We start from the raw sequence: 16292 nt of genomic DNA, 5'->3' as shown, positions 1-16292 counted from the left end.
TAGTTTCGAACGTTTTCTTGCTGGGGAAACATCTTCGCAAGAAACATAAATTTGGTTCATGGGCTTAAATTGTTTTCTTGAGAAGCCTATATTCAATATTTTTGCAAATAGTGGCATACAAAAAAAGAAAAGAAGTTACTTGGTCCGGCGTCAAAAAACAGTTAAAGCGTCAAACAGTCCGTCTTCTGATGTTTGCAAGGATATTTTCCAAGGCAAGAACACCTTGAAAACTTGTAATGTTATAATTTCTACTTTACACCTTTAAAACAAAATTTCTCAATTTCGGATCAACCTAGCTGCGTTTCATTAGTTAAGTTTGTCACATGTCGAAACATCAACCCTATATTTTAAACAGTTGCAGAGGAAATAATCAAAACGTGAAGAAAACAATCGTTTATTGAAAAAAAAGTGTTCATTTTTTCGTTCAAATCAAAATTTCAAATGCCCAGAAAAGTTCCGACTGCCCTTTAACTGGTCTCGAATAATTTTTGTTAAATGAAATATACAAAAGCTAAACCCTTTATGCTAATAATCAAAGATCGATCCCCTACAGGAAATAATCTTTTGGAAATTGATCCGAATAAAAAACCACCCCAATCATCTTTGGAAGTCAGAACAAAAACAAGGAAAACAAGGAGTTTAGCCAGACTTCTGTCAGTCTAATATATAATGTTATGCGAACTCGGATGGGCACACGAAGATCCTAAGTTTGATCATCCGATAGAATTCACTTCTATGAAAATTGTTCTGACTGAAAAAACACCCCGAGCATATAAATTTCTCACTTTCTTCGAAACTCGGAACAAAAACAGGAAAGAGAGAGGACAATTAGAAGCTCGAAATTCAAGAGAGAGGATTGCACAACTGGAAAAAGTAGTAAATAGAACTAGACCGTATCCGTAGAAAATACGGAGACCAAAGAAAAAATCAGAACAACCGAAAATGAATTTCTTTCTCGCTTTCGTTGATAGGATCAATAGTAAAAAAAAATGATCCGAAAAACATTGACTGCGTTTGAGTTAGGTGCTCCATAATTCGGTGTGCACGCTCATTTTTTCGTCTCATTTGGTCATGTAGAACCGAGATTCGCATTGCGTGTTGATTTTGTTCGACTTTACCATCTCTCGATTACGTGATTGGCTCCCACCATTTCACAGTTGGAAATGGCACTTTGATTAATTGAGCGAATGAAACGATCACGGCTAATTGCCTTTAATTACAGCTTTCGTGGCTACTTTCTTTTTTCACCGTGCGCAAAATTAACCAATTAAGGCGATCACCTGTGATGGTATAATATTGATTGGTATATATGTTTTATCGTATCAGTGGCAGTTTTTCAATGAAGCTAACTTTGGTTTTCAGCTTTAAAACAGCAATTATGTTTTTGACTGTGGCGAGTACTTAGTTTAACATTATTGTTTATAGTTTCAGCTCCACGTTTCGTAATTTATAGACCAAATATAAGCCAGCTTCTGACTCTCATCAAGTGTTTTAAATTAACAACTCGGCTTAATTGAAAATATTTTTTGAAAAGAGAAAAAATCTGTGGTGTTTTGCGTGATAAAATATTAGTTCTCGCACTTTCAGAGCCGCTAGCTAAAAAGTGCTTGCTCTGTAATTTCTAAATTTACGACTGCAGTCAAAAAGATAATCGATAAATAACGACACTCGAATGTAAAACAATTTGCCAGCCAATATACCTTCAGAAAAAAATCTCATTTGAATGAAAATTTTAAAATAGAAAAAAGTTCATTTATATGAAGTCTCTTCTCAACTGAAGTTGAAGTCAAAATTCAGTCGACCAATCAGAGTCAAGTTTACCACTACAAAGAAGTTCGCAGCGAAGTGTATGCGATTATAGAATTTTGGCAAATATAGTCAAGAATTACTCTTTAAAGCTCAAAATATCCTGTCGTTCCGCATTTACACAATTATACCAATTTGGTTTAAAATTAATTTCCTCAATTTCGAATTTACCTTCTAGACTGTCATTCACCGATAAAAATAACGCGATTTGATTTATTTGATCCATTTATTGCATATTATTTGTAATATTTTGTGGACATTTTGGTATCTTTATTTTGGCCGAGGCATTTCCCTCTAAAGCCGTGTTGGTCCTTTTTGGTATGATTAAAAGCCACTCATCAAACCGAGTTGCTCTTAATCCCCTTGGATTTAGATAATCGTAAAATATCAAAATAATCGGGATTAATCCAATTTAATTTACCACCAGTACACTTGGAGTCCAGTCAAGTTTCCCGACCGCTGGTTCCCTAGAAGAAAAATAGATCCTTTGTTATCTTCACTTTTCGTCGGTGGTCCAAAAATCGGTTTGCAGATTACCCAAATTTACCTTTGCTTGATCTATAATTCAATTGTAGTCAGTTACTCTCAACCGAACTAAAATTTATCATCGAAACAGTATAATTTTACCAAATTCACCAATTTTATTTTGCTTTCTAAGGCAAAACTTTCACTGTTTCCTAGCTTTGATGAAGATTATTCTGCTGCACATAAATCAGTCCAGTCGTTTCGCAAAGCAAAGAAATAATTAAAGTACAAAGAATTTTGAAACGTCGCACAAATTCAACCTTATTTTATATTTTCGTTCAAGCAAAAATGCATTTGTTAATTTCGAAGTTAATCACGATAACAATTTTATCGTCCATTTTGATTGATGTAACCTGTTCATCTACGCGTATTCTGCCCGAGATCTCTGTGAAAATCGGGCAAGTAGTGGAGTTGTTCCCGTCCGCGGATATCCCCGTGTCGCCTCTGAAGGACCAGGACTACTGTATCCTAGAGGTCATTCAGAATGATCCTCTCTACTCGATGGTCGGACAGCTCACTCCATCGGTAAGTGTTGCCAATCAGCATAAGGTATTTTGAAGTCTATGGAGAGGGGGTGGGGGGGGGGGGGCGGACGAGATTTAGTGATTTAGTGCGTTACAATTCTCCAAAAGGCATAGATTGGGCGATTTGCCGACCGAGGACGGTTCCTTGTGCTATTATTTGTGAAGTTGTGAAAAAATTGATCATGGGCTAAGGTTCAAAGATAATACTAAAGACTCAGTCAGTTTTAAAATTTCAAAGTTTAAATAATTTAGTCGGCGGCATTTTTGACTCAAAGAAGACCCATGACTAGCTTGTTTTAATTTTCGAAAAGTGAAATGGGATGAAACCGTTGGTTGTCAGGTCACTGCTTCTTAGCCCATTCTCACCATCGGTTCTGATTCTGATTTGCTCTTTTGGAGCCTGATTTTGATACCATTCTCTTATCCCGCACTGTTCGGCCTCGCAATCATACATCGATACATCTTAACGTTTTCTTTTCCCATATAGTCTCTTATTTTGGAAATGCCAGCAAAAGTATGCCTTTTTAAAGAGTAATCATGTCAAATTTTTGATCACATGTGTCATCACGAAAAACTAAACCGATAGTCGCAGTCGCAGAGATAATGATAATGATTCAAAAAAACATGGTTACATATTATGAGAGATCTGTAATTTCCAAAGAAAATTTCAGAAGTTTTGAACGTTTTTATTTTTCGGGTCTACCTTTAGATCTACCAACCGGCTCAATTTCTCAGCCTCGAGAACTATTTAAAAATCTTCCATCCGCGCTACGTCTGAAATTTAAAGTAATAAGCCAAAAGTGTTATTTTTGGTCAGCTTTTGAACATTTGACAATGAATACTCCACCCTCAATAGTCAGTTAAACGCTCATGGTTTTTAAACTCTATACCGAAAGAGTTTTGAAAACATTCCATTTTTCAAATGAGCTCCCCGCCTACTCCATAAGTTCCGCCCACACCCTTTTGATGAAGATGATCGCATGTGTCATAGCTGTCTATGATTGATGGATACGATGAACAACAAAATACCTCATTCATTAAACCCATTGATTATTTTTCCCCGGAAACTCGAGCATTTGATTAAATTGCACAAATTCCCACTGTCAAGTTCGCAATGACATGGAACAGGTAGATTGAAGATAACTTGTAATTAGAGAGTAGTTATTACTACCAGATTAGTGAGTTCATTCAGAATAATTGCTTATTTGTACTATTTTGCCCAAGTTTATTTACCCATAAGTAATAGAGTGGATAGCCACTGCTTATTAAGCCGCACGCGCTGTCAATTAGTACCTTTTCCATTGTTTTCCCTTCTTATTGTACACAAAAAGTCGCCAAAAAGATCAGACTGTATGTTCAACCATCGAACAGCAAATATGCTTCTGCACAGTTCAATCGAGATGAAAACTTGACGTGAACAATGTTTTCAAAAAGTCAAATGCATGAAACGAAACTTTTATTTTTGGTAACAGCATTTGTGAGCTGATTGAAGCAGCATCTAAATATTGATTGAAAACTGCATTATATTTTTTCTAACATTTTTTTCTAAATTCACGCTTCAAGTTTTTTTGTGAGATTTTAGTGGTCAACAGGATATTTTAATGGTCTTAAGCAGACAAATGGCGTCAAAAGACTCAATTTTTTGCTGACCACTGAAATTTTTGAGCTGTTTTTAAAATAAAAGGAAAACAAATTGGCCTAAAAATATCGGAGACTACTTGGCTAAATCTAAGAGGACGTTGAAATGGAATCTACTGATAAATTAAAACCAATTGAATGGAATGAAAGGTTAATCAGAAGGGAAAACGACGGGAAGTAATATCAGAGGCTGCGATTATTTGGGCCTAAGCAGAAACTAAAATTGAGACATTGAGATTGAGACAAATAGAATATGCATTCTTTATCAAAGTTTCAAATAGATAGCATAATTTTTCATTAGAAATCTTATATTTTGAGTACTGAAATTCTGAAAATACAATGAAACCCAAGATGTCCGAACCGTTCTTTTTCATCAAGAATTTTTTAAAGAATAAAGGAGGCACCCGCATCCAAGTTTAGGCGTAAATAATCGATTATAACGGATTATTATGATGATATTTTGACAATTATAATCGATTATAATTACCAAAATAAGGTCCTTAAGAGATTTATAATTGATTATAATCGTGATATTTTCCAAGCGATTATAATCTCTTATAATCGATTATAATTGATTACAATTCTTACTAAAAACCCTTAAAATCAATTATAATCGATTATAATCGATTATAATCTCTCATTTTGCCGAAATTTTGCGATATTCGAATTATATTTTATGGGTTATTAATTTTGTGTCAGTAAGAAAATCTCTAAAAGAGAGATCTCTTGAACACTTTGGTTCATCTGAACACAAAGTTTTACCACGAAACAAAAGTTTCATAGAGATCCTTTCATATGAAGGGAAAGGTTCTCGCGGTATATGAAAAATAAATTTTCCGAATCAATCATGAGACTGAATCAGTTTGCTGATGTTTTGGTGTTTAAAAAAGCTTAAAATATGCATCACAAAACAACCCTAATGGGGAAGAAATGAAAAAAAAAACTTATAATTTTGAATCAATTGGAAAACTTTTAAAATATTTTTCTCATTTTTTATAGAAACCAATGTCCACAAAAAGCATAAAATATAAGCAATTTAGATGCAACTTCGAAGACAAAAACGGACAAACAAAAGGGATTATAATCAATTATAATCGATTATAATGGATTTTTGTGCAAAACTATTGAAATAAAAATTTGAATAAAAATAATGGATTATAATCAATTATAATCGATTATAATTTTATCGAAAAATAGACGAATAAAAAATCGATTATAATCGATTATAATTGATTATAATTCATTATAATTTGATTTTAAAAAGAGTGATTATAATCGATTATTAATTGAATAAAATCGATTGTTTCTCAATTTTAGTGAGACTGGTACTAAAATCGTAATATAATCGATTATTAACGCTTGAAACTGGATGCGGGCAGCACTAGGTTAAGATTGAAACTATCTCATCAAATGCACACGAGTACAAATGTTTTGATGACATCTACTAACTTTGCTGCATTTTGCTCAGACGTTTCCCTGTGAATTCAAACAAGGGACTGTGGTCTACACGCACAATGGAGCTCCCCCCTCCCTCCTCCAAGTGGACCAAGTGGGACTCCGACTCTACCAGGTGCCTCGAGAGGCCAAAATGCACCAGCCAGAGGTATCCACAGTTGTCCTTCCAGTCCGAGTGATTGGATCCCAAAGCTCATTCAGGTTTGCAAACTTCAAACAGAACCTGACCGTGGATAAAATCAAAGGCACCTCAAATACTCTCAACTCCGAAATTATGAGTTTCAAACTGAGCCCCTCAACAATGGGTAAAAAATTCCTCTCGTGTATGGTGTCGATAAACTTGCCCTCGGAGAGCTGGCCCAAATATGGAAAACTGGTTTACACCAACGCTGCTGGCTCTTCGGAAAACGTGGAAACTACTCATCAGTCCTGTAACGATTTCCTCAGCGCAGGATTGCGTTATGAACACTATCAACCAAAATCGCCTAAATGGGATTACGTTCCTATCAAAATTGAAGTGGTCGACTCGAGTTCGGGCATGGGAATGCAAAGAGATCACGTTTTCATCCCTATATTGATTGCAGAAGCTTCAGAAAACACGGCACCCAAGTTTAAGACCACAAACAACCCAGTTGTAAGCGTGAACAATATGATTTTTAAAAGTCTGACTATAAACAACATTGCAGCTGAGGACTCTGAAACGAAAAAAGAACTTCTGATATACAACATAAGCAAGCCTTTGCAACCTGGAAATGGACAAATTATGAAACGAGAAAACGAAAAGCACGTGCCTGTCAATTCATTTCTGGAAAAAGACTTGGAGGATTTCAAAATCATTTATTACCCACCAGGCCGCCAAGTTGATCACAAGGGAGAGGACTACCTTTTCGAAGTGACTGTATTTGATTCGGAATACATGAGCAGTCAACCTATGTCTGTCCAGATTCAGATGACCAGACATGTTTCAAAGAGTCCATGGACAATTGTGAACCAAGAATTGATTGTCGTCGAAGGACAGGAAGCTTATATAACCGAGGACAGTCTAAAAATCGTTGACCGTGATAACATAAAAGATGTGACGGTGACAGTGCGAGAACCGCCAAGACATGGAACATTGTTGATCAACGGACGCTCCAACAAGATGTTCTCAGTTGCAGACATCGCTGAAGGAAAACTGAAATACGTGCATGATGGATCTGACTCGACTGAGGATGAAATAGCCTTGTGGCTCACTGATTATACGACTGAAGATTCCGAGAATGCCAATAGCAACCGAGTGATGTTCAGAGTCAAAATTCTAACCGTGGATGATTCGGCGCCGAAGATGCTGCGAGTTGTTTCGCTGAATGTTAATCAATGGTCGACTAACGCGTTGAGTACTGAAAACCTAATAGCGGAGGATTCTGAATGTCCTAATGATATCTTGCTTTTTAAAGTGATATCACTTCCTAAGCATGGTAAACTTGTGAAAAAGTATCCGTTTGATATAACTGAAGAGCAGGTTAAAGAGTTCTTGCAAAGTGATTTGGAGAAAGGGTTGATATATTACCGACACGGTGATGACCGAATTGCCGACGATTCACTTGGATTCATCGTGGAAGACTGTGTGGGAAATGTTTCACCTATGTCGTCACTAGACATCGCTGTTTTACCGAGCCTTGACCGACCACCGCAACCCGATACTTCAGCAACTCACCGGGTGACCATTTTGGAAACACAAGTGAAAGCTATAACCTCTAATATTCTTGGATACACTGACGCCGACACTAAAGCCGAAAACATAATATTCCGAATCTTGAGTGCTTTGCACTTTGCCGACAGTTTTGAGCCTGAGGATGCAGGACAGTTGGTCCTGAGCGATACAGAGCCTGTGAGAGGGAAGACTTACCGAGACATTGATACGTTCACACAGCTGGATGTTGAGAAGGGAAGGTTGTGGTTTGTTCCTCCTAAGAGTGACTTGGGAATGAAAAACAGAGAAGTGCATATGATTTATGAGGTAATCTTTCATTTTGTAAACGGTACGCAGCAATCAAATATAAATTATTTGCCCCACTTTTCATGAAATTTTTGCTGCTTGTAAAAATATCGCTGCTTGAAAAAAGTTCAATATATTTTTGAAGATTTTGTGACCGTCACTTTTTTTTTGTTGTTCTCGTAATTTCTATTCGATTACAATTTACAGTGTTCAGGTTGATGACTCACTCATTGGTGAAATGTCACGTACTGTACTCAAAACAAACGCTCTCAACATCTCTCTTGTGGCCATCGACGACAGACCTCCCTCGGCAATCATCCGGACCCTGGAGGTCGAGGACTCCACCTTCAGAATCATAGACCAAAATGACATCCGTATCTCAGACGTGGACAGCGACATGGCCAGAGTCCAGATGCGGATGAGCGACTTGCCTCAACATGGACTCTTGATGGTAGACGGAAGACCAGCGGATGTAGAGACGTGGGTCAACGCCACCTACCTGTCCAAGATGAAATTCAGGTTGGATAATTTTTCGCAATTTTGTTCCCACCCAAAACCAATCGCTATCGGTAGGGCGAAGCATTTTGTCGTCGGACTTTGGATTTTCAATTTAAAATACTTTTTTCCATGTTTTTTGCTGCTATTTTTTTTTCAAAAAATGATAGAGAAAAGTGCCGCATATTCGAACGGTATTGAAATAATGTTGCGGTCCGCTCTCACTTAAAAGTCTTAGTTTTTTTTTATTTTTATTTATCAACACTCAGATGTTGGGGATGTTGACTCATGGCTTTTTGCTGAGGTATGACGTAATGCCAAAACCGTTATTGGACATGTGCCATTCCAGTTGACCGGCGGTTTTGAGGGATTAATCTAAAACCCTATTAGTTTATAATCTGGTTAACAAACCGGCCAGCTCTTAACTTGGGCGGCTAATTGTCCTGAGTGGCTCAGATGTTTTACTAGCTCTAGACCACACAGTAGATTAGAGCTGGTTTCCAACCGGAACTTATAACTAGTCAGTCCTCTTTGCAAACTTCTTAACCCGATACCCAATCAAGTTCACCTGGATTGTGTTTGCTGGATTATAAATAGTTATTTGTGAGCTTATGAAAAGCAGTAGACCTCATAGAGCGTGTGATCTATAACAAGAGCGGGTGTATAACGTAGAAATTCAAGGAGTTTACTTTATTCAAACGAACAAGTCAAGCTTTGTTCAATTAATTTGTATCGTAATTAGAAAAACATCAAAAATTCCTTCTGTGTTTATCTCCTTTTGCCTATGAAGCGTGACTTTCATAGCAAAACGACGATAATTTCGGCATAAAGCTAAATCCCTTTTAAGGAATCTAAAAGTTTTGTTTAATCAATTTGAAATTGAATGGTGTAGGGAAACCAATTGTCAGCCAACATCAGGCATGCAGACTTGCTTTAAATTTATGCCTTTAGCTTAAGTAGAATGCGTTATCATGTTGAAACATTTGTCGGGTTTTAACTACCGAAGCTGTTATAAGGATTTATTTATTAGGACAAACATGAGGATAAAAGGCTAAACTAAATTTTTTTTTGATTTGCTTTTCAATCGGGAAGAAATGGTCAAAAATTATCAAAACTGAAATGATATTGACATGCTATTTCACGCTTAAGATCGAACAATTACTGTAGGTTTCTCTCCAAAAAGAGCTATGCAGCTTCTCGAAAACAATTTTTTCATTAACAATTACCGAAAACCTCTTAGCAATTTAAAAGTTTTCTGGAAAAAAGCTTATCACACAATTTTTTACATTTCTATACCTGCAGAAAAATTTACAAAATTTACTTATAATAATCATTTTTTCATAAATTAAAATTATATGACAAGCATTTTTCCATTTATATATATTTTTTGAGTTTTGCTAACTATTTTTGCTGAAAAAACATTTTCTTGGTTCAAATACTGCGGCACTAAACGCAAAAAAAACCTTTTGTACTTAAAATTGCTCGTGAGACAGTTATGCGAAATATTTATTTGTTTGTATGTTTTTGTTAAAAATTGCAAAAAGTTTCGGACCTACAGATTTATGATTTATTTTTGTCATTTTGTGTTTCGCCCTTTCTCAAACACAGGGAAGCAACTATGACCTAGAGTTTTTGTTTTATTACATTTGCGAAGCTAGTGTATTAGTACGAACCTACTTTTTTTCCAGCCTAAGTCGCAAATATTGATACTAATTGATACATATTGATAATAATGGTGGGGCTCCTTTACAGCTTTTTGATAGCATGTGCTTTGATAATCGAATAGTAATAAATTAATACAGTTGATGCATTTTTAATTCATCAAATGAACCAAAAAAAGCTATTTGTTTTAAACAACATCAAAACTAGATTTCAGAAATTTTCTAACTCAAAAAATATCGCAATTTTTTCAAATGCATAATGTGGCTTTATGCTTTGCCATTTGTTACATGCAAAGTTAGTGTGGATGCCTTCATTTTGTTATTTTCCAAATTATTAATTCCAAAAATGAGTCTATTTGTTTTTGGTGCTGAATCGCATTGGCAATTTGTTAGCATATGTAGCTGCTTTGTTCGTGACTAGTGTTTGTCGGTTGTTAAGCTTGAGTGGCTGAAGGGAGTGAGACTGAAAATCTATTGATTGCAGTAAGTAACAGAATCGGCTACATGTAGCCGAGTTTTTGCTAATTCGAGGATTATTTCTACTTTTTCTTTTTTAACTTGATAGAGCTGTTTTTTGGTCGTCTTCTCGCAAGTGTTTGCGAAGCGTAGCTTCGCTTTTGTGTGAACTCTTAACAATTCTTACAATATTAATTTGGATTTGGGGAAGATATTCCAAAAAAGGTCCCTCAGTGTCGAGAAAACTAATTCTGAATTTTTTAGTTATCAGACTCAAACATCAACTTAGCGCTAAAGTGGACGACCAATTCATTTTAATTCATCTTCTTTTCTGTTTTAATTGGGCTAAATATTAGGAAAAATTACTAGTCTATGAAATATTTGGGCTACGCCTGTGAAAATTAGCACACTTATGAGGCACTCTTTTGTTGGTTTCCTCATAAAATCAATGATTTTAGGCGCCGGACGGTTTTATGACTTGTATGAAGATCATCATACCACCTCCTCGTAAATTCGAATTTAAGATCAGCTATATTTGGCCTATATAAATCGGAAAGACTAAGAGAGTCAACTCTATCTCTCCGTGCGTAATGAAAAGCTAACAAACGGGCATTACTCTTTCGCCCTAAAGAAGTATTTGGTCTGTTGTTAGCTCAAATTTGAGCAAGCACCACCGAAACGTCCGTCATAAAACTTCTGTAGGTTGAGTATTGTTTGATTGTTTGAGACCCATTAAACGTAGATTTGTTTTTAATCAACGCTTGTCTTTGAACAAGTTTTGAGCTAGAACAACAATCAATGTTACGTATCAAAATTCTTGTGTGGCAACTGTTTTCAAACGTATTCTTTGAGCAATGAATTAATTTTGAAGCAGTCAACTAATCTATTTGAGACGATATAGGGTCATTGGATAGAAATAGAAATCAAACAACCTAGTTGAAACTGAAATAGGCTTATCGCTTGGCCCTAAAAGAGCTCACGTGAATCAATAATTCTGTGTACACAATTCATGAATAAAACGTTAGACAAGCATTGAAAGATAACACTTACTAGTCATGGATGGACAAAAATCACGAAAAATTAAAAACAAAATTTCATGTCATGCTTTTTTGAATTGCTTGACTTTGTATAGTCGGCTCACTTGGGCAAAAAAATGTCTCTTTTGTACTCCAGAAGTCTTGCGGCGAAGAGTTAAGGGCATATTTTTTAAACATATTGTGACATTTTTCATTACGAAAAAAAAAACATCACATTTCATCAATTATGTTTAGTTGTTTGATTTAAAAAAATCTAAAAGACTTCCTTGGTTTAAAAACGTGTATATTTTGTTCAGGTATGACCACGATGGATCCTCCAGTCTCACCGACAGGTTCTCGTTTGAAGTGCGAGATGGAGCAAACAACATGCGCAAGTACTGGGTGCCCATCAACATCTTCCACATCAGCGACCATGCTCCTGTGCAACACTTGGAGATAGTCACAGACCTCATTGTCAAAGGCAGGCACTATTTTTCACTGTTCTTGTAACTAAAACTCACTGTTCTTTTGACGAGTTAAACTGCGGTTATAACTGAACAACTATAAAAAATATTTAATTAAGTTTTCCAGATTTTGTAAAACGACAAAACAGTATCTTTTCATTGACGTGGAAATTTGAATTATAGAGGGTGGTCACATTGTGATTTCGGACTACAACTTGAAAGTCCTGGACGTTGATACTCCCGAGGAGCGAATCATGTACCTCATTGTACGATACCCGGAAAAAGGTGAGTCTTACAATTTCTTCTAGGTCTGTTTCAGATAATACTTGCACATTTCATTAACTCAGTCAAAAATTCGTTGAAAAAAAAACGATCATTCGATACACAGCTGATTGCATATTTGAAATCCGTGTTTCAGGAGTGATCAAAAATGACGGTAACTTGGTGATCAACAATCGATTCTCCCAGGCTGATGTGAACGCAGGACGCATCATTTACCAACACAACCAGAGAGAAATAGGAGTGGATGCCCAAATTGACTACCTGCAGTTGATGTTCACTGATCAAGTAAGATAACTCTGTTTCGAAATAAAAGTTAATCGCCGATTTTTGGATGCTCGTTCTTATGAAGAGTACTCCTTTGTCGTTCCTTCCCAAATCGGTGCCCTGAATTGTTTTGTTATTACGATCAATTTTATCATGGCAATGTTTATTTTAGATTAGCGACTGAGAATGCTTTTTGTTAGGCTGTGTCGTTCAAGCGTAATAAAAAGTATTCGAAAAAAAATGTCCAAATTCTTACATTTTCTGTGCAAATTTTTCAGTTCAAAAATTTTCAGTAATTTTGAGCACGTTTTATATTTTCAGGGTGTGGTTCCACCATTTGAAAAAAAAATTAAGTTATTTCCATCTGGCCAAACTCTCAGATGGTTTGTTCGTATTTTGAATCAATACGCTGGTTTGACGTGTTTTATGGCTTCTGAGTTCAAAATGTTTTGCCAGACTCCAATCAAAACGCTGCGTTGTCAAATCGGCGGACAGGCTTCAAATTGATTCGCGCTCAGCCAACCTCAATTGAAAACAAAGTTAATTTTAAACTCTGTCGAGATCTAATCTGAACTACCGGGCTGAACAACTTTTGATATTTTGTGATCGGAACAACGCTCACGTGGTACAATTTTCATGGGGGTTGTGACATAATAATAAGGAAACACAGATTGGTATCAGCTCATGCAAGCATTTGTTTTCCTTTTATAATTTTCTTAATGATCGAATTATGGGAACTTCTTTACTCTAATGGAGATTTTGGCTTCCATTTTCCCGCTGATTGTTTAACTTTTTCCGTATGTTGTCAGGCGTGATATGCAGGAAAGATTCTTAAATGTTCCCCGATTGAGGAAAAATTGTTTCTTTTCCAAGTTTTCTAAACACCAGGTGTTTCCAATCAAACAAAGTCCAATTTCAACAAAATCAACTTTCTTCTTCTCCTAATTTAATTCTCCGACTTTTTATAATTTGTTCAATTTTCATAACCATAACTTTTATGGCCCCGCTCTCAACAATTTTCCCAAAGAAGTCTGCTATGAATCAATTCTGTTTGATCTCAATTTATATGGGACTTTTCTGAATTAATGTAAAAAATTAAAGATGTGACTTTGATTTATAGTTTCTATTTAGGAGCAAATCGTTTCGATTTTTTAAACTAAATTAACATATGAGCTTAGTTTGAAAAAACTGAAAATGCATATTGTCAGGTCAAAATTTGGCAATTACTTTTTTTTTCAACCTTGTTTAGAATGCTGCATATTTGAGCAAAGTGCTAAAACTGCTAAAAAATGGTTATAAATAAATTTAAAACCTGTAATTAAAACGATCGAAGTCGGTGAACGTGTAGAAAACTTAACCAGCATAAAAACAATGTGATGGTAAAATAAGCTTCGATTCAAAATTGGCGTCGTGTTGTGATTTACTATCTAGAAGTTAACGTGGAGTTTCGTTTTTGTGACGAATTCAATCAAACATCGCAGTTTTCACACCTTCTTCAGCAGGTGTTCTCACCTGATTGATTTAGCGCGAGTTTCATCGGCTTTTTTTAAATGTAATCTCTGTTTTGGAAATTGTAATCACAATCTGGCAAATTTTACCGCACTTGCAAAATCATCAAATTAATTTTGAACACTTTTGGCTGCAATTTTCATCGCTTGATAAACATAAATTTTATATTTTTACACCTGAAAGCACTAAAGCTCAGAGAAGTATAAACTTAGAAAAACGACGACTGTATCCAAGCCAAACTCTATGGTAAATCTTAAGATGTTTTCGTGCATTAACTCTCGTTTCATGTTGGAGATTTGAGAGAGTTTTGATCAAAATAGGGAATTAGAAATGCCTTTGTTAATAATTTCACACAGCCAGCAGATTATTGATAACTAATGCTTGCAATTAGTAGCAAGATAAATTCTAAAACCAAGTCGGAGATATTTTTCCCTCCCGTCGGACGCGCGCCTTCCAGTCCCTAAGATTGTTTATTTCATGTGAGCTCTAGAATTCGGCCATTGATATTGTAAAAGAGTTTGAAAGAAGATAGTCTGGACTAAATTTGGCCAGCCATCGCCTAACGGTCGCGCTTTTGTTTTGTATCACGAAGAAAATACTTTGGCAACAAGTAGTTTCAGGTTTCCATATATTTATTCCGACGGTCATAATCGAATATAACCTAGATATGTTTCCGAAATGTGTTTATGAAATCAGAGAACATTTATATAATATGCACAATAAACACTCTGCTGAAAATATTTCACCAATACCTCAAAAATCGCATAAAAAGTTCAAAAACGTCACACAAAGCTTTTCTCTTATTTCCAACCACAGTGTCAATATTTTCTAACAACAATCTCAAATTAAAGTTTCGGAAGTTTTAACTAAAAAGCAACCGGCTGCAGATTTTTTCTGCTTTTCTAACATTCATTTTCGATTTTACTCGATACATCTTATACTTAGAAAAGCGCGATTCTGTAATAACAAGGATGACGTATTGCTGATAAAGTCGCCTAGAAAATTTCAAACCTAACATTAGGCTTAACGCAGTTAGTAATAAAGAACGTGATATTAAAAAAAATGTTATAAATTGTTTTTTTTTGTCAAAAGTGTATTTTTGTAGACTGAGAATTTTTTCTACTCCCATCACATTTGACTTTCAGTATTGAAAAACAATTTTAACCTTGTAAAATCACACATTCAGCCATAATTCAGCCACACATTCAGCCACACATTCAGCCACACATTCAGCCAAAAATCACACATTCAGCCATTCAGACAAATTAAGAAATAAAAATTTAAAATGTGGGACATGGAAGTCGAAAAAAGCTGACTAAGGTAGGGTATTTGATTAGTCCGACTTTTACAGAAAAAAAAGAATTAATATGCTCGGGGTGGCTTTTTTATTAAGACCTATTGTCAACAAAATTTCTCTCGGGGGATCGATCCACGGATATTCGAGTTTCCAGAAGTGGCGCGCTCATTATTAGCCTATCTTGGCTGAAAGAGATCTGTGAAACCCTCACTAATAGACTAACGTGACTATAAAAGCGCTGTGATAGTTTGATGCTGAAATTTATATTGATACTTTTATACTTTTATGCGTGGCAAAATATCCCACACCACAAAAATTTCCCAAAATCAGTTGAGGCAAGCTCATCATCAATTTTATACACGACTGCACGACTTATAATTCATATTTTTTAAATAATTCATTTATCAAAAACTATTCGATACCAGTTTATGGAGCATTCAGGGTTTGTATTGATATGAGCAGTCTTGTTTGTTTCTCAGCTGCAAGAATTAGGTAATTATAGCTAAAATGTCGCCAAAGTGTAACTGTTGCAGCGGAATTCTATACGGAGTTCAGTCTCTTGTCCATTCTTTTCTGTAAGTTAGTCTGAAAGACGATAAAAATCAGACCCGTTTTCTCGACACAGAAAGAATTTGTTCCATTTGGTGAAAATAATGATACCACACTTAATGACAAATGAGTTTCATTTGAAGTAAAAAGTTTTGTGTGAAAAACCTCACTATAGGACATAGTTTCTTAGAGTGTCGTAACAAAAATGATATCAAACTGGGTGTTAAGAAGCTTGACGGGCTTAGAATTTTTGTAAGAAATGTTTGAGGTATTGATTGAAATATTTTGTTAATATTAATTGTGGTGGAAAAAAAAATGAGCTCGCTCTTACCGATTTTTAGTTTTGGATTTGATTTTGAAAAAAATAGGGCAT

General features: G+C 35.6%; 1 protein-coding gene across 7 annotated transcripts in view; it reads left to right on the top strand.

The window, feature by feature from the left end:
- Nucleotides 1-1610: 1610 nt before the first annotated feature.
- The window catches only part of LOC134845222 (FRAS1-related extracellular matrix protein 1-like), a 26132-nt gene continuing 11450 nt past the window's right edge, over nt 1611-16292 (top strand). For 6 of the 7 annotated variants that reach the window (XM_063862131.1, XM_063862132.1, XM_063862130.1 and 3 more), the window contains exons 1-6: nt 1612-2856; nt 5962-7947; nt 8141-8445; nt 11872-12035; nt 12202-12303; nt 12437-12585. In XM_063862131.1, coding sequence (XP_063718201.1) covers nt 2620-2856; nt 5962-7947; nt 8141-8445; nt 11872-12035; nt 12202-12303; nt 12437-12585 — 2943 coding nt within the window. In that variant the 5' untranslated portion in view covers nt 1612-2619. Of the gene's footprint in view, nt 2857-5961; nt 7948-8140; nt 8446-11871; nt 12036-12201; nt 12304-12436; nt 12586-16292 lie in introns of all 7 variants that reach the window. The other variant, XM_063862127.1, reaches the window with a different exon arrangement.

This window comes from Symsagittifera roscoffensis, chromosome 4 (assembly GCF_963678635.1).
Source record: "Symsagittifera roscoffensis chromosome 4, txSymRosc1.1, whole genome shotgun sequence".
In the NCBI taxonomy this organism is placed as follows: Eukaryota; Metazoa; Xenacoelomorpha; order Acoela; family Convolutidae; genus Symsagittifera; species Symsagittifera roscoffensis.
The sequence above is the reverse complement of the archived record's forward strand: the minus strand, read 5'-3'. Positions and strand labels throughout refer to the sequence as shown.